We start from the raw sequence: 17,647 nt of genomic DNA, 5'->3' as shown, positions 1-17,647 counted from the left end.
TGGCAACTTTTAAGCAACTGCTTAACCCTTAGTTATCATAAGGGTAAGAGGCCAAGGCCACAGGTTACAAGCACCCCAAACCTCCCAAAAGATTTCCATGAAGTGAAAGAAACTAGGTAGGCAGGAATATGTGAATTGAACCTTGAAATGATGGCCAAGGTAGCATCCATATCCTCACATGTCCTTGAGTTTCTCCTAATCGTTAAGCTTCTGAACGTTAGCAATTCTACTAAATTGTTGGACTCCTCAGAGTTAGGGACTCTGCATGTGGTCAGCAAATGACTGTTCAGTAGCTTTTGTGAACACGAGAATGTACTTTTTTTTTTTTTTTGAGCAGATGATGGAGTTGCTATGACCTTGAGATAAAAAGAGATAAATAAATTGATCAAAAAACAGAGTTTCTAATCCAGTTGGTAGGAAGATGTAGGCAATCTAAAGGAAACTTTCCAAAAGAGCTTTAGAAACTCTGTATTACAAGGAGCAAATATTAACATTGAGGAATAAAATGATTGAGCTTGGCAGGTTTAATATGGGATAACTAAATCGAAGAGGCAGGTAAAAGTAGTTTTGCTAAATTTTGAAACCAACTTCCTAACTAGCAAATTTCCTATATTTCTTTGTATGTATGATTAACACAATACAATGCCATCTTTATCCTAGGGTCATTCAAGTAGTGAGGATTACATGAGTTAATATTTCTAAAGCTCTTAGAATTGGACCTAGCACAGTAACTGCTATGTAGGTGTTAAATACAATAATTCCAGGCCTCACACGTGCCGAATGGCTATTGTTAGGGTCTCCATAAATCCTAGAAAGAAAAAAAAAATTCTGGGTCTGCTACTTGTTCTTCAGGACATTTTCTTAACATCGTTGAAGCCTTGCAAAATGGAGATGACTCCTTGCCACTCGCCATATGAACTTTCATTATTTTTTCACTTCCGTTTTGTCTAGTGCAACCAAATGGATGATCTGAAAAAGAAATCAGCCCCTCCAAAGGCCAACAAAATCAAGGGATTTAAGAAACGAGCAGGGATCACAGAGGTCAGAGCAAACAAACTGGGAGCGAAAACACGTGAAAACCACAAGTTGCCATTTCCCTCGAATATTGGCCCAAACTCCTCCTGAAAGATGATGCTCCAGTGTCTCCAAACTATTGGTTCTTTTCAAAATCGGGCGCCAGGGTCCCCGGGCCAATGCCATAGAGGAAGGCGCCGGGCCCCCTGGAAACGCTCCTCCCACTTTGGAGGAGGTTTGCGGGGCGGGGCTCCCACGCATGCTCCGTGCCCGCGGGCTCATTGGCGCTGCCGCCGGGCGCGTGCGCAGGACCCGATAGGTGCCCGGACGCGGAAGACTTGGCCCCGTGGAGGTTCCCGCTTCTGAAGCGTGGGAGGCGGAAGAGGCGGCAGGTTGTAGATTTTGGTCTTGGCCCCAAGGGGTTCCCCCCAGGCCATCAGAACCCAAGAGAGGAAGAGGAGGCACCGCGGCGGCGGGCCGAACCCCCCACCTGTCCTCCAGGCGGGGAGGGGGGGTAGGGAGGGGATAAGCACCCCTCGCAGGGCTGAGGAGCCCCTAGGACCGGGTCCCAGAGCATGGGGGGCTGGACCGGGTCCCCGAGCATGGGGAGCTGGAGCCGTCGAGGCCGCCCGGCCGGGCCCTGCCCGACTGTCAGCTTTACGGTGGTGTTAGCACTGCCCGGGCAGCTGCGGTGTCTGTAGCCCGGCCCCACTTGAGGTCGTCGGCCGAAAGATAGCAACATGAGTTCCGCCGCTGCCTAGTTTCCTCCCCCTCCTCTTCTCCCTCTGTCCGCCTCCTTCTCCTCTTCCCCATACTTCGTCTTTTCCTTTCCCTCTCTCGTGCTCCTCTTTTTCCTCCACCCTGCCCTCCTTCCCTTCCGTCCTCGTCCTTTCCCCCATCTTCCTTTCCCGATTCTGTCCTCCTTGTACTCTGTTTTCCTGTTTTTCCATCTATCCCCTTTCCCTTCCTCTTGCTCTTTTCCCTCCATCCCTCTCTTTTCTCCATCGTCTTCCCCTTATTCTGTCACCCTCCACCACCACCTCCTCTCGCTACCGTCTCCCCTTCCTCCTCCCCTCACTATCAGCCTCCCTTCCTCATCCTCATCCTCCTTCCCTCCTCCTCCTCCTCCTCCTCCTCCTCTCCTGCTTTTCTCCGCCCCAGCCCCCGCCCCCAAGCCTCCGCCCCTTAGCCCCCGCCCCCAGCTGCCAGTCCCCAGCAGCTCAGTCCTGCAGTGAGTGTCTTGGGAGTCCATAGCTAAGCACCAGGAGCTGAGCACTGCCCGCTGTGCCTGCCTGCAAGTCTCCGACATGGCTCAGGAGAAAATGGAGCTGGACTTTGAGCCTGACACATCTGATGGGGGCGCCCTGAGGAGATCCAGCAGCGCTCCCCTGATCCACGGGCTCAGGTGAGCGGGGTGGGGGACGATGAATAGGGGGTTCAGGGTCTCCTCTATTCCCTGCAAGCAATCTTCCTTCCCTAAAGTGAGACTTGGAGCTCATTTGGGTTCTCCAAACTGGGGGGGGGGGGGGCTTGTTTGCTTGACAGTGACTTGGGTCCCAAGGTGGAGTGAAAGTTTGACCCCAAACTCTGGGAAGTGTGGGGGAAAATGAGGCCCTCTTTACCTGGGGCTCTGTTGGCTCACTCTGAAAGGAACTACAAGGAGCTTCTGGCTCTTCTAACAGGTTGCTTGCCCTGCCTAATTTACACCACTGAATGTCAGACTGAAGCCCCTGGAACTAGACTTGCAACTTGACACCTGTCTCTAAGAGCTGCTATTTCTAAGCTCGGTTTAGGAACCCTGGCATTAACAGAGCATTTACTTTAATAAATCACAATTTATCTAATAACTTGTACTCAAGTGGCGTGTTCATGTCACATTAAGTGATTCGGATTTGTCCTAATGTTTTCAGATCCCAAAACTGCCTGAAATGCATTCCAGTGAATAAAAAAAAAAAAAAAAAAAAAGAAGAAGAAGGGTGTCCTGTAGCTTAGATCAGTTAAAGAAAACAATGTTTTAGGAAACAATGGGAACAATCAACCCTTGAATTTTAGTGGTAGGGTCTTGTATTGTCATGTGAATAAGTCACCAGAGGGTCTATTTTAAGGTAGAATTTTGTGATGGTGAAGGAGGTTGGCAGACCTCCTGAGCCTATTACATTTCACTCTTAGAAGTAAGACAATTCATCTTAGTAGAGAGCTAATTTGTGAGACCCTGTGGAAATGGAATTAGTCCAAAAAAGGGGATGGGAGTAGAATTAGCCAAAATCATTAATCAAGCACAGTGAAGGCAAAGAAACAGGTAATCCTTGTCTGTCAAACTGATGACAATATCTGTATTTTGGGGGGGAATGGATTTACTTATTTTCTTTTACTAAATTTTGAAACTGGGGGGAGGTTGGAGTGGCTCCTTGCTTTCCTAATGCCATCCTCCGCTCTACATTTATTTTTGATACTATAGGAATAAATTGGTCTTTGGGGTTGTCTTTTAAAATCTGGTAAGCAAAAGCAGTTGCTAGGGGGTCGGGGCCATCCCACTGACCTGCATTTAGACTGTTGCAGAAATAATGCACTGTTTTTTGAATCAGGATCTAAGTAAATACTTGCAAGGTAGCATGATGTGACAGAAGCAGGGGTGAGGAGACTAGACCTCATCCCAATTTTCTCCCTGATTGTGGTCATGAGTGTCAGTTTTCTCATTCAAAATTTAGGAGAGCTGGATTAGGTGATTTCAGCGGTCCCTTGGAACCCAATTCAGTTCAGTCCTGAAAATCCTTCTTGCCCTCTTGTTATGGGCATGGCACTCTGCTAGGCAGTGCAGGGAGATTGTACAAAGATGAACAAAAGACCTCTGCCCAAGGAGTTTGAGACACACGCACACTTTTTAATAAAAGGTAAAGTGGGTATCTCAAGAAGAATCTCATTTCCCATTGTGCTCTTTGGACTCAAAGGAGGGATGATTGCGTTAGGTTTGTGTATTGAAGAGAGGCTTCACAGAGGGCACTGCATGGAAATGGGTGCTCAAGAAGAGGAAGGATTTGGGCCGATGGTGGTGGTGGGGGGGAGACAGAAGAGACAACATGAACAAAACCCCAGGTACGTTTATTTAGCTGCACAGCGGGTTCAAAGGTAGAACATATTTAGGGCAGTAGTGGGAGAGGTGCTAACTGGGCTCATACTGTAGAACAGGGCCCGGCCCTTCTCACCGTCATGGCGCACACAGAAAGCAGCAACACGTTTAGGTGCTCTGGGGTAAACAGATGAGGCTGCTCGTGTCTGGTGGGAACCGGTTTGGGGGCGTGGGCTCTGGCCAGAGGCAGCTGGAAGCAACCAGTCTGGAGCTCCGCCCCATACCTCTCCTAGCTGCCCCCCAAGCACTGAGGAGATCAGTATCTGGGTAGACCTGTGATCCACAGCAAGCCACTACGAAGGCTCTGAAGAGGCCGGTGAGGAGTTTATTCATTGTATGGAGTGAGGAGCCATCGAAGATTCATTGTTAACTGGAGAGTGGGCGTTAATACAGTTGAAGGATGTCTTAAAGGAGAAGACATTAATCATTTTATTTTTATTTTTTAGTGATCTTTCTCAGGTTTTTCAACCTTACACATTTAGAACTCGGAGGAATAGTACAACGATTATGAGCCGTCATACCCTGGTAAGTATAGAAGTAAGTATTTTTAGTGGTATGGATTGGGGAAAATACTTCCAGACGTAGTTCGTTCTTAAGATGATGTGCTATGTACCATCGTTCACTAAAGAAAAAAAATGATTTTACCTATCTTGCTCATGCTGTGGCCCTTGTCAGCTTTTGGTGCAAAACAGAGATCTGCTTAAGACTCTTTTCTTGGCTGTGGGACTTTGTGTTTTTAAAAATTGTTCGTTGTTTTTTTGTCACTGCTTGCATGATGGTTATGAGGGAAGTCAGGATTAACTTCTAAATATAGCTGAGAAAAATGGTCTTTATTTATCCCAGGAAGCAAAAAAATCGTTTAGACATTAGCCGAGTATTTCTGACACTTACCTGTTGGACAGTGCTATGTATCCAAAGTGAAATCTCCTTTAAAATGCGTGTATTTATATTCTCGGTAGAGTTGCTAATTGTGACTGTTCTAAATAGCCCGAGCTGTCAGGGGTCACCCTATTAGTTGGACGCATTGGGAGAGATTATGATGAGGTTTTTAATATAGTAGCACTTCACATGTGGAGCCCACTTAGCCAGTAGCTGCATCACTCTGAAAGACATCTGAGATGTAAGCAAGCAGACCTCTGAATGGCCGCACTAGATTTCCATAGTCTGTGCACAAAGGTTCATCAGTTTGTTTACAGGAGAGCCTCTGACCTCCAAATCATCTAAAATTATGCACAATCATAATAATCTTCCAACTCAGTAGTGTGTGAGAAGCAGCATATCAAAAGAGGTGCATTCGGGCTTAAGGTATACTAATAGCTGCTAGCAGAGAAGGAGAGGGGAAAACTGAAAAGCAGACTGGTTTTTAACAACGCAGCCTGTGGCTTAGCATAAGGGCTAAGAGCCTGTTAATGGTCCCTGAGGGTCTCACTGGCACTGAACTGTAAAATACTTGATGTTCTTAAGGATACCTGGGTCACTAACCTTTTTTCAAATGGTAGTGTACCATACCCTGTGTCTTTATGGTATTCTACATGTCACCGAGTCCTTTCACACTTTTAATCCTCATAGCCACCCCCTGCGAAGTAGGCAGGGCCAAAGATGTCCTTACCAGTTCAAAGAGGCAGCAGCTAAGACTCAGCTGATAGAAATGACTTGTTCAGAATCACACAATTGCTAAGTGGCAGAGCTGGGATTAGAATAGAGATAGGTCAAGGCCATTCTGGTTGGTAAAATCTGTTTAAGAAAGGAGAAATAAAATAACACTTTTAAGGAAGATTTCCAGCTGAAGTGGCTAGAAATACTTAAAAGGGGGAAATGTTAGCTGTCTGGAGGTTTGATTCACCTCACCTTCTTCCCCGAGGATACCGGAAAATAGAACGGCTTCATTTCGCCCTGTGGATGAGAAATGTTTCTGCTTGTTACACAGCCATGCTCCCGATATCAGTAGTATAGCAAAGAAGGGAAAATGAATTTGCCTCTCTACACTTGACTTTCCTGTTTTCTAAGATGTGAAAATTCTTATCAACTCTGTCTTGATTCCTCTCTCCCTACTCCCTGACAGATACGTTTTGCTCTGGCTGCACTAAAATGCCTATTTCGCTGAAGGGGCCACATTGGTTCACTTCTCTTTGTGGATCCTTACGTTGTCCTTCCCTCCATCCCCTTCTCCTTTTGAGCTTCCTGGTTTGGGATGCCTTCCGGAGCACCCTTCGGGTACTTCGACCATCGGATGGGTTATACCACGTGTGTTCAATCACAGTGTCCTCTATAAATCTTAATACGCTTACCCACCTCTCAGATTAACCTGCAAAAAGCAAGGTGTTGAATGAAATGGAAAGGAGCGACGCAAGATCTGCAGGAGTTGTCTGTGCAGAATCTGACAACTGATTAGGTGTAAATGCAAGGGGAAGGAGGACTCCAGGGGACTGAACTTTTATTTCTTAGCGGCCAGGGGAAAAGCGTTGCCTTTATTATGAGTAGGGAAATTTCAAGGAATCGGTCATCTGAAGGGCCGGGAGATAAATTCTGGGCATGTTGGGCCCAAGGTGCCTGCCACTTACTCTGCGCTGTTCTCCAAAGCAATATTCTAATTAAAAATTGCGAGCTTCCTAGACCTTTCACTTTCAGTGGCTGACCCTTCTCTGTGAAGGCAGACGGTCATCTTGTATAAACGTCAGCTTTCTTACTCTTACGATGTCGTTACCTTCACATGTGATGTTTTCTCCAATGGTTCCTAGATTTTCTGTCTCTTGTCACTTTGCTTGGTCTGTTGTCTCCACTCTAGTCCCCTCCTCCCTGGCTTTTTCGCTCCTGCCTTCTTCTCCTGACTCACACACTGAATATCTGGAACACAAACTTGTCTTTTTCCCTACCTCTCTCTTTGTTTTCCCTTGAACCCTCCGAGCTTCTACAAAGCCTAATCTACACCCAGCTGCCTCCAGCTCCTTGTTTCCCAATTTCTTGCCAGCTACTCGACCAGTTTGTGATCTCACGGCTCCTACCACCATGCCATTAAAAAACTGTTCTTGCAAAAATCACCAGTGCCCAGCGGCAGGGGCCTCTTTCCTTCTCCTACTTAGGCACTTCGCTTTACTTAACACCATTAACAGCACCTCCTTGAAGTGCTTGGCTTTCTTCTCAGTTGGTACATTGCTCTTGTTTCTGGTACAAGACCCAGCATTTCTCCTCCCTGTCTTCCTTTTGGCTCTTCCTTCTAGTTCTTAGTTGACAAGTTGTACATTATATAGATGCAGCATCTACATTTCTGACTTCCTCTACTGTCAGCTTTTTGCACTCTTTACTTTGGCTTTCCTGATGATTTCGTTGCCCCTGGGGTTTCTTTTGTTCTCTGTCACGTCCATGTTCTCTGCCACGCCACGGTATCCTGTTAGTGTTTCCTGCCTTAGAGACTTGCCTCGTGGCCCAGTGCTTTTCAAATGGCCTTATTAAGAGTTTAGTGGTAAACACGTGTTATTTTTATAAGTGGAAAAAAAAACACTTTTGCAAAGGATTTTATTTGTAAAGTTTTTCTATTTTCAGAGCCTAGGAGAGGAAAGAGAAAGAGAAAAGGGTGGGTACTGAGGAGATATCCTTTGAGGTCAAATCATATTTCAGTGTCTAACTTTTAAAAATGGCACCTGGATTAGCTTTTGCCTAAAAAACTTGGAACAGTTTATCGCCACTTTATTCTACTCACTACATTAGGGTTTTTAGAAGTTTTAATAGGATAGGGCCTCTTGTAACTGGATTGTTGTCTTATTTGTCTTACAGCATTACAAATTTGTTTGCGTTTCATTAGGGAGTAAATAGCAGTTGTTAACATTATGGCTATTAGAACCCTGTAAGGTCTCTTGAGATGAATTCTACCTTTCATTCTGGGATCAGATTGTGTTTATTTTGAAGGAACATGATTTGGCCCCCAGGCCATTTTAGCCTTGTGTTGTCAAAAAATGATGCTCTAAGGGAAAGGAATGGTTATTTGAAAAATACACATTGCCGTCCACGTTGATTTTTTTTCTTAACTAGTAAGGTTTGTGGTGTATATTCTACCACAGTGGTATATGTAGTGGTAGTGACGAAATTTTAGAAGTGATTTAGAGCATACAAACAAAATCTCCCTATTGCAGATTTGAAGTGTTTTCGATAAACACTAATCATAGACAAAATACTATACTGGGCTTCTTTGCCTATCTTCCTCCATGGGTGCATTGGTGTTAAAAATGACTGCAAGTTTTTTCTTTCCCTTCTTACCTAGTTCTTTATTTTAGATAAGTGGGGTAATGGATATTTCCAAGGCCTGGGATCTTTTTTTACATGAACGTACACAGCTCTGCATTCATTTGGGAAAAGTGTTAAAGTCAGTGCCTGTCTTGCGACAGATGGTGCTTTGAGGTTGGACACCTGGTGTACTTTCCAAAAACCGAGTGTCCTGCCTCTGGTGCATTAATGTTCAGTGATCTAAAGAGCTAGATCTCTGAGAAGAATGTGAAATCTTATTTGGGAGGAGGTTGGACACTGGTACTGACAGCAGACACTGCTTTGTGATTCAGAAAGTAGTAAGTGTTTACTTTTCCTTTCCAGTTGCTGTCGTCGTCACCAAATCGCGTTCCTAGTAGCAGACTGCATCAGATCAAAAGGGTAAATTCTACTTCCGAGCTCAGCTGCAGTTGTCTGAATCTTCCATTTGGATTTTATTTTCATTCTGAAGATGTAGATATTAAAAATGAGTCCACTCTGGGTGGCCATAGACAGATGCAAATTCTTCTGAGTGTGCGTGCAGGTGAAACACAGATGTGGCCTGGGTGACAGTCTTAGCATGTGCTGCTGTACTGTAACTATGTCAAAGACGGTAGAAAAGTCTTTTATTTAGTTATTTTTTGGTAGAAAGAAGTCTTTTAAATTGTACTTTGAAGTAGAGAACTGTGTGGATGTGGGTAAATACTGTGTTTTCAGCATGTGCTTGTCTTCGCAGGAGGAAGGCATGGATATGATGAACAGAGAAACTGCACACGAACGGTTAGTGCTTCACAAGAACAGAGCAGAGCCTAACGTATGTCTTGCTTCTGAGCACTGACGGGCTGTCATTTTTATTTGTTTTAGGGAAGTGCAGACAGCAATGCAGATCAGCCAGTCATGGGACGAGAGCTTGAGCCTGGTAAAGTTCTCACATGTTTGCTTGGTTTTGATTTTCTGGAAACCTTTATGTCATTCATTGGCTTCATTAATTTTTTTCAGACACTTCTGTCTCCCCCATTTCCAAATTTGTATTCAGTTTTTGATCTCTGCTTTTCCGCCAGGATATTAGATTGCAACTGTTGAGTGTCTGCATTTCTATTCTAAAAGTGTAGGCGTGTTTGAGTAGTAAAGAAGAACTGTGATGGGCTGAATTGTGAATTACAAGGAAATAACATTTTATGTTTACAGAGTGATAGTGATTTTGAGAAACCGGAGAAACTATATTCTCCTAAAAGGATTGACTTCACTCCAGTTTCTCCGGCACCATCACCCACCAGAGGGTTTGGAAAGGTAGGCTCCTTGACAAGGTGTTAGCTGTCTTTCACACACTGAGCTGTTTACTCTAAAACACACACGCGCGCGCGCGCGCACACACACACACACAAATCGCCTCATTTTTTAAAAAATCCAATGACTGGAAGGAAAATCCATGAAAGTTTCTGATAGTAACTTGAAGAAAATGGTACGTCAGTCTAGGTACATATTCTCACGCGTGTGTGTTTCTGCGTATGTAAAATATACACACACAGCTAAGCAGTTCTAAGGATGTCGTTTCTATTATTTTGAGAACTTTTTGAAAGCCAGAGCACTAGAACTATTTTAATATTAAATATGCTTTTTTCTAGCAATGTTTTTCACCATCCTTACAAATGTTTGTGAGCAGCAGTGGGCTGCCGCCAAGTCCCGTGCATAGTCCAAGACGCTTTTCCAGGTAAGTCAGCCTACTTTTCAAAAAATGTGGTTGAAATGCTACACGTTCAATTTGTGTCTCCCGATGACCTTTTTCCCCAACATTTTCTTACGGAAGTTTTCCAACAGACAGCAAAATTGGACACAATGAACATCCGTATACCTACCACCTATATTCTAGCAGTAACGTTTTACCAGAGATGTGTTTTTTGAGACATGGTGCCAGAGAACGAACCCACGTACACACGCACACGTGCATGCGCGCAATAATCTATCCTTTGTAAGGATAAGGAAGGGGAAGGGATAGTGGCAGTCAAATCCAAATAGTTTTTTTTTTTTTTAATTAAAAAAAAAATTTTTTTTTTCAACGTTTATTTATTTTTGGGACAGAGAGAGACAGAGCATGAACGGGGGAGGGGCAGAGAGAGAGGGAGACACAGAATCGGAAACAGGCTCCAGGCTCTGAGCCATCAGCCCAGAGCCTGACGCGGGGCTCGAACTCACGGACCGCGAGATCGTGACCTGGCTGAAGTCGGACGCTTAACCGACTGCGCCACCCAGGCGCCCCCCAAATGGTTTTTTAATAAGGTTTATCTGTTTTGAAAAAAACTTGTGGATATTTTGTCTTATAGAATTATTTTTTTTAAGTTTTTTTTTTTATTATTATTTAAGTAATCTCTACACTCAACGTGAGGCTTGAACTCATGACTCTGAGATCGAGACTTGCGTGTGCTTCCGACTGAGCCAGCCAGGTGCCCCTAGACGATTTTTTAAAATAGCTTAAAATGCCGTGTTTTTTCAGATTATCATATTCCAGGTCAGATCATGTATTGGCAGTTCAGTTACTCAACTTACAACACAGGCATTTTCCATTTTTTTCTACATGACTGTCAATTTTATTGATTTATTTGGGCTATAACGTTTATCTTGCATCTTAAAAGTACTTCACATCATCCTGTTTGTTTATTCTTTGAAGCAGGAGGAGTCAGAGTCCAGTCAAGTGCATTAGGCCCAGTGTTCTTGGTCCTCTTAAAAGAAAAGGTAAGTGTCCCACTTCTGATACTAAACCTAGTTGAGCTTGAATGACAAATTAGAATTTCTGTCTGAAATTAGCTCAAGGCGTGATTCCTTTTTTCTGAAGAAATAGGAAATATTCTTCCCAATGTATGCTTTACTGATTCTGAAGTTTGTAAATTGGTTACTTAACACTGTCCATATTTTTTACACCTCACAACTGAATCTTATTCATATGTTAATATTACCAATATATATTCCAAAAATTTTGCCTCTCAGTGATCTGAATAGAAAACAGATGCAAGTTAATATGTTGCAGAAGTATGTGCTTATGTCATAGCGAATAGGTCTATAAACATGCTGTATACTCAAATGCCTAGCCCCCGGAGTCTATTTTCAAAAGGCAAAAAAAATTAATGCACGTTTAGTCATTATTCCTGGGCCTGTATCCATGTGATTGCAAGTGTTGGGGGTCATTTTAAATGAGAGTTTTAGCAATAATTTTGAAAAAGCAATGCGCTAAGTGATTTCGTTGTGTAGATCTCTGTGGGGGCCAGGAAACAAGTCGCTCTCCTAATATTAGGTTAACAGGTACTTGCAACTTTAGTGGAAACTCCAGCGATAGCATCATGCCCGGATTCCAAAAGTACGATATTTCAGATAACTTAAAATTAAAGATGGTGTGCTCTGGAAAATAGATTTTGATATGGTGACAACGTTTGTATTTAGCGAATAAATTTTACTTTACGAACTAGTAGCCTTAATGCCGCAGGGAATTATTTACAATCATAGGAGCCTTCTCAGGAGGTATTACGTGACACTAACACCTGGAAACAAGAGCCATCATTATTATTAATTTTAAAGATCTTGCAGGAAATTGGTGGAATTAGTATGGTTGTTTAGTTTGAAAGCTATTCCAAAATGTACCAGCAGATGGAGGGATTCTTTGCTAAAAAGGGCTAAAGTCGTTTGCTAACAAGGTGTTGTTGAAAGTCCAGCAGTAGCTTTTAAAAGCTCCATATTACAGCATGGAAGAAGCAGATAAAGATATAACCTTTCCTGAGTTTCAGCGATTTTCAGAATAGTTCCAGAAGAGAGGTAATATGAATTAACTGATAATATGAAAAAAAATGAATGTTGCATTTGTTCTTGCTTGATCTTTCTCCATCCTAAGAATCTTGTACAGCTTTAAGTTCACAGTTACTAATTTTCTATTGGAGTATAGTTAGGCCCAAGAATTGAATTTTGTTTAATCTTCCATTGTAAAGCTCAGATAAGGAGCCTCAAAACTAAGGTATTTATTTGTGTGTTTTAGATCATGACTTATTTGGAAAGGGGCTTTTTCGGTCTAACCGAGGGTTTTTAGTCTTAGCACTCCTGGGGGCAAAATGTTGTTATTGTGATGGATGCAGTTTTTCTGCTACCTTCTAGATGTTCTGAGAAAATCTGGAAAATTGGGGTAGCCGGTACACCACCAATTTTGTGAATTGACTAATAATTGCTTTCGATTACAGATGGGCGTTCAGTTATTATTTTTTTTAAAAGAACTCTAGCGAAGAGTAAAAGTATGATTTTTTCATGGGATTTTTTCCTCCATGCCACACATTTCATTTGTATGTAAAGATGTCAAAGGCTTCCTTAAACCTTACCTGGGTAGTCAAGTCCCCTGGGCCTCATCATGTGTAACATCTTAGAAAAATTAGGTTCCGATTTTCAGTATTTTCTCTTAACAGAGTTATTTTTTTTTAATCTTCATTTTACTAAGTAGTCTAAAGCAACCTTTGAGTTTATTAGACTACATACGTTTCAACCCATTTGACTTCGACTCGGGAAATGTTCCACTATTAAAATAATATAAAATCAATAGTCTTTCCTAATTCTCTAGGATAAATCATTATTCACTGTGAGCTTCAGCTATTTGGGGAGTCTTTATTTCTGCTGTGGTAAGCCTTGATTCATTTTGCCCGATGCAGTCAGTGTTCTTCTCTTCTGTTAAAGAACATGACTATATCCGTAGTGTGCTAAATAAGAAGGGCTTTTTCTTTTCTTTTCTTTTCTTTTTTTTTTTAGGGCTGCTTACTTTTTGGTTGAGGTTCTATGGAAGCATGTTTCTTCCACCTTCAAGCGCATGGAAAAATAGCTTTGAAGTAATGGCTTGAAGAAGTATTCTGAGCTTTGGTTAAACAAAGATCATCCCATTTTAGCACCACGCCCGTATCTGTAAAATTGTTTTACAGTAGCACCATCTCTTTCTGTTTTAGGTGAAATGGAAACAGAAAGCCAGCCCAAGAGGCTCTTCCAAGGCACTACCAATATGCTGTCTCCGGAGGCTGCACAACTGTCTGATCTCAGTTCATGGTAAAAAATGCAATAAAATCGAAAAGATGTTAGGGTATGATCTATTTAAAAAGAGCCACATTAAAAGTACATTGGGATCATTTGTAATAATATTCAACTTTTGATTCATGCTCTGTAGAAGGGAAATCTCCATGGAGGTACAGATACCGTGGAAAACCAGATCATTTGAAAGTCATTGAGTACTTTTTTGGGAATGTGTGTTTCTTCTTGGCACCTTCATTCCTAGCTCCTGTCAGGTCAGCCTCTCTCAGTGGGTGCTAATGGTGTGGGGGAGGGGCAGCAGCTGGCTGGCGGGAGAAAGTGTTCCTGGGTCGCTGTGGACGGTGTGCATCGATCGTGGCTGTTTTGCCACATTTTGTAGTATATTCTTTTAACTGAGCAGAGAATACCGGCATCCTCTTAAGCATGGCGTTTTCTAAATAGCATTTCCTGTTGTTATAAAAATCTTTTGGAAATTTTGGAGGTATTCTGTCATAATCCTAACTGAGGTTTTGTTGTATACCAATACTTCCTGACTCCTGTGGTCTGTTCACATAATTTCTTTTAGTCTTACTCATCCAAGTTTGGGTGTCTAACTTAAGACCCTTCAGTGTTTTTGTGCAACAGTCAACTTCTCTTCATCTACCTGAAGTTGAGTACTTGGATGCTGATGTACATATTGGAAGGAAGGGGAAGGGATAGTGGCAGTGGCCAGGTAATATGTTGAAATCTTTTAGCATGTATTTCTAATCAACTCACTGAGCACCTGTGTTCTAGACACAGTTGTGTCTAGACTTTTTGTTTGGCACCTTTTGTCAGGATTCTGAGTTTATAGCCGAGGGTCTTTTTTTTTTTTTAAGAGCCCAACAGTACATTCACTTCAAAAAAAAAGGATGGAAATACTTATTTAAAAAGGGGGGGATTGGACGCATGGGTGGCTCAGTCAGTTAAGCGTCCGACTCTTGATTTTGGCTCAGGTCATGATTTCACAGTTTGTGAGTTGAAGCCCCGCATTAGGCTTTGTGCTGACAGCAGGGAGCCTCCTTGGGATTTTCTTTTTCTGCCCCTCACACACTTGCGTGTGCATATTCTCTCTCTCTCTTTCTCTCTCTCTCTCTCTCTCTCTCTCTCTCAAATAAAATAAATAAACACTTATACAAAAATAGAAGGACGGTGCCCTCTAAATGGAAGAATTGTGTAATCTATTTATAAGGTAGAAGGATTAGCGATTCTTTCTTTCCAAATCAGGTACTTGTTTTATGTAAGATAACCTGTACTTCTAGTTGACCAAGAAGTCGAAGATTATTCTAGTTTATTAGACTCGTCGATCAGTGCCGTTCTAATGTTGGAACAGATGTCTTTTAGATTGTTCTAGCTATTTTCAGCCCCACAGTCTCTCTTCTCTCTCATATGTGTCTGTCCTTGATGGCTCAGTGTGCTAATTTCGGTATAGAGTGCTTTTCCAGGTATGTAGATGATTGCAAAGAGAAAACTTCTAAAGCTTGTCAACAGGACTAGTGGATGAAACTCTATACTTAGTGGAAACTGCCCATCACTTTTATGGTAAAGTGTGTTTTAATATAGGCACATGACATTATAAATAGCTTTGCTTACCCAGTTACTAACCAAGCAACCGAGTTAGGGAAAAGATACGAAAGCATTTTGCCGAGCTGAAAACATACAGGGTGCGGTGGAGTTTTTAAATATTGTCATGGACTCTACAGGATGCCATAAAACAGGTTCACACAAATAAAAAGGGGAAGAGAGGGTATTTGCCAAGGGTCCCTACCTCTCCTTCAGACGTTTATTCGTCTGAGCAGCAAAATGTACGTTGTCGACCATGGTGGCTGCGGTGAGGGTCCTATTTCTGTCCTATTTCTGTTGCCACTACGCTCATTCTCCTCCGACCTGTGACTAGCTATGAGAGCCCTGGGGACACTGACATTGGCGATCAAGGGCACTTTGATCCCTAAAGGCAAAAAGTGTTGCTTCACCCTGGAAAGATTTGTTTTATTCACATGAGACCAGTCATCGAGCAGTAACAAGCCAACATGTGGCTCAAGTAATATGTTAAAAAGAAATTTATTGCTCAAAACTCACAAAACTAAGTGTGAAAGGTATGTAAGTAATTAAGCTTTAAAAGATGTTTTTAGTAAGTTCATAGCATCTGGACTTCTGAGAATATTAAAACTTAAAATTGCACTGACTTTTGGGACCCCTTGTATACTAGTGTTGCTGACATGTAGGCCTGCAATGAAGAGGTTTTAAACATGAGTTATTCATGATATGTAAAAATTAGATCCTGCCTTTGCAGAAACTGTTTTTCCTGTCTCTGTAATGCAGTTTCATTGATCAGACATCCGTATTCTTAGAAACGGGGACAGAGACGGAGACTGTGTTCTGGTTTCTGTTGCCAAGGGTAACAGTATACTTGATCGCTGAGGAAACCATATTTGTATATTTTAGGGAGCAGAAAAGGTACCACCAGATCATAAGTAGATGTTATCTCATCATTTAAGTTATTGTAATTTGTTCTCTGCCCCACCCCATAAAGAAGAGATGGGTTTTAAAACTTTAAGTTAAACTTTATTTTTTTTAAATATAATTTATTGTCAAATTGGCTGACATACAGTGTGTACATGTGCTCTTGGTTTTGGGGGTAGATTCCCGTGATTCATCGCTTCCATACAACACCCAGTGCTCATCCCAACAAGTGTCCTCCTCAATGTAAATTAAGCTTTATATATCAGATAATAGTCTTTAGAATCTGATGTCTGAAGTGTAAATTAAGTGTGAAGTTTGAGTATGGACCCATTTGGGGTTTGTGTCTGGTGTGTTAACTGCCACGCAAAGGAATAGTAGGCCTGCTCTTCGTATCATATTTTTTACTAGATGAAAATTCTGAAATCTTTGCCAACCAAATCTGGGGAGCATTGTTAACCACAAGGCAGGAATTCTGTCATTCTGGATTTAGTCCTTCTGAACATCAAGAATTTTTTTTAACATTTTTATTTATTTTTGAGAGGCAGAGACAGAGCACAAGCCAGGGAGGGACAGAGAGAGAGAGGGAGACACAGAATCCGAAGCAGGCTGCAGCCTCTTGAGCTGTCAGCACAGAGCCCATCGCGGGGCTCGAACCCACCAACCGTGAGATCATGACCTGAGCTGAAGTCGGACGCTCAACCGACTGAGCCACCCTGGCGCCCCTGAACATCAAGAATTTGACGATAGCTTGGAAGTTCACCTTTCCGTGGTGCTTTGATTCTTTTTGTGTCTTGAGAACTCTTGTTCTGCTCCTTGTCCTTTTGGGGACAAGATTATCTGTGGCACGTTACATAAAGGAATTTTGAGGGCCACCAGTCATATAGTGAAGATTAAGTGGTAGTCTGTTTCTCGCACAGAAAAGGACAAGTTCTCCCATGAAATTTCTCCCCACTGCATCAGTGTTATTGTGACTGCTAATTTAGCCTTTATAGTTTTATTTTAACATTTTTCATTAGATTTCACTTAGTGACTTTAACATTATTTTTAATGGTATATGTGTCATGGCAAGAAAATTTAATCATGAATATGTGATATGTGCAAAGAATAAGACTTAATCATGATTTATTTTATAACAGAACTGTATTCGTATACCTCGAACATGGTTATGTGAGCAGCTTAGACATCTGTGCTGATACTTTAAAGTTCCTATCCCCAAGGTGACTGGGGAAATGATAATATTTAAATGTGTGATCTTAAAAACTTAGAAGTTATGCAGAAAGATAATGCTGGGTCTTCTTCAGGTGAGACGGTAGAGACCAGAGAATGTACCCTAGGGACCAGTTTAACCCACACCAAGGGGTAGGGGATGCCCTGTAAGTCTTAGCTTATACCAGGATCTGTGCTGGGGTTGGTAGAGCTGTGGCTTAGTTCTAGTGCATTTACCTGTCTGCCAAATCTAATCTGATAGAATCCAGTTTATTGACCGCACAAGGCACCAAGTGGCTGACCCAGATGGATAATAGTGTGAGACACGCTGGACATCCTGATTTTGTTGTTACCTTATTATTTGAATGTTTTAATGATTCTCTTATGCTTTCACCCTTATTTTTTTAGGCAGAGGGCACTACCGTAATAATTATAAGCATTTTTGTGTGATTTAGATATTGCGTCAATATGTATACACCATGGCTAGAATGAATTAGAATTCGTTCACTGTTTTTAATGTTTATTTTTGAGAGAGAGCAC

At 42.2% G+C, this 17,647-nt stretch overlaps 1 protein-coding gene across 6 annotated transcripts in view; it reads left to right on the top strand.

Moving 5' to 3' along the window:
• Positions 1-1,260: 1,260 nt before the first annotated feature.
• The window catches only part of PABIR2 (PABIR family member 2), a 205,457-nt gene continuing 189,070 nt past the window's right edge, over positions 1,261-17,647 (top strand). The window contains exons 1-9 of one of the 6 annotated variants that reach the window (XM_045470828.1): positions 1,261-2,419; positions 4,588-4,666; positions 8,723-8,779; positions 9,114-9,157; positions 9,242-9,296; positions 9,566-9,667; positions 10,003-10,088; positions 11,043-11,107; positions 13,342-13,438. In XM_045470828.1, the coding sequence (XP_045326784.1) occupies positions 2,322-2,419; positions 4,588-4,666; positions 8,723-8,779; positions 9,114-9,157; positions 9,242-9,296; positions 9,566-9,667; positions 10,003-10,088; positions 11,043-11,107; positions 13,342-13,438 (683 nt within the window). In that variant the 5' untranslated portion in view covers positions 1,261-2,321. The remainder of the gene's footprint in view (positions 2,420-4,587; positions 4,667-8,722; positions 8,780-9,113; positions 9,158-9,241; positions 9,297-9,565; positions 9,668-10,002; positions 10,089-11,042; positions 11,108-13,341; positions 13,439-17,647) is intronic. The other 5 variants (XM_045470824.1, XM_045470829.1, XM_045470825.1 and 2 more) reach the window with 5 other exon arrangements.

Source organism: Leopardus geoffroyi, chromosome X (assembly GCF_018350155.1).
Source record: "Leopardus geoffroyi isolate Oge1 chromosome X, O.geoffroyi_Oge1_pat1.0, whole genome shotgun sequence".
Taxonomy (NCBI): Eukaryota; Metazoa; Chordata; class Mammalia; order Carnivora; family Felidae; genus Leopardus; species Leopardus geoffroyi.
This window is presented reverse-complemented; position numbering and strand designations above follow the sequence as displayed.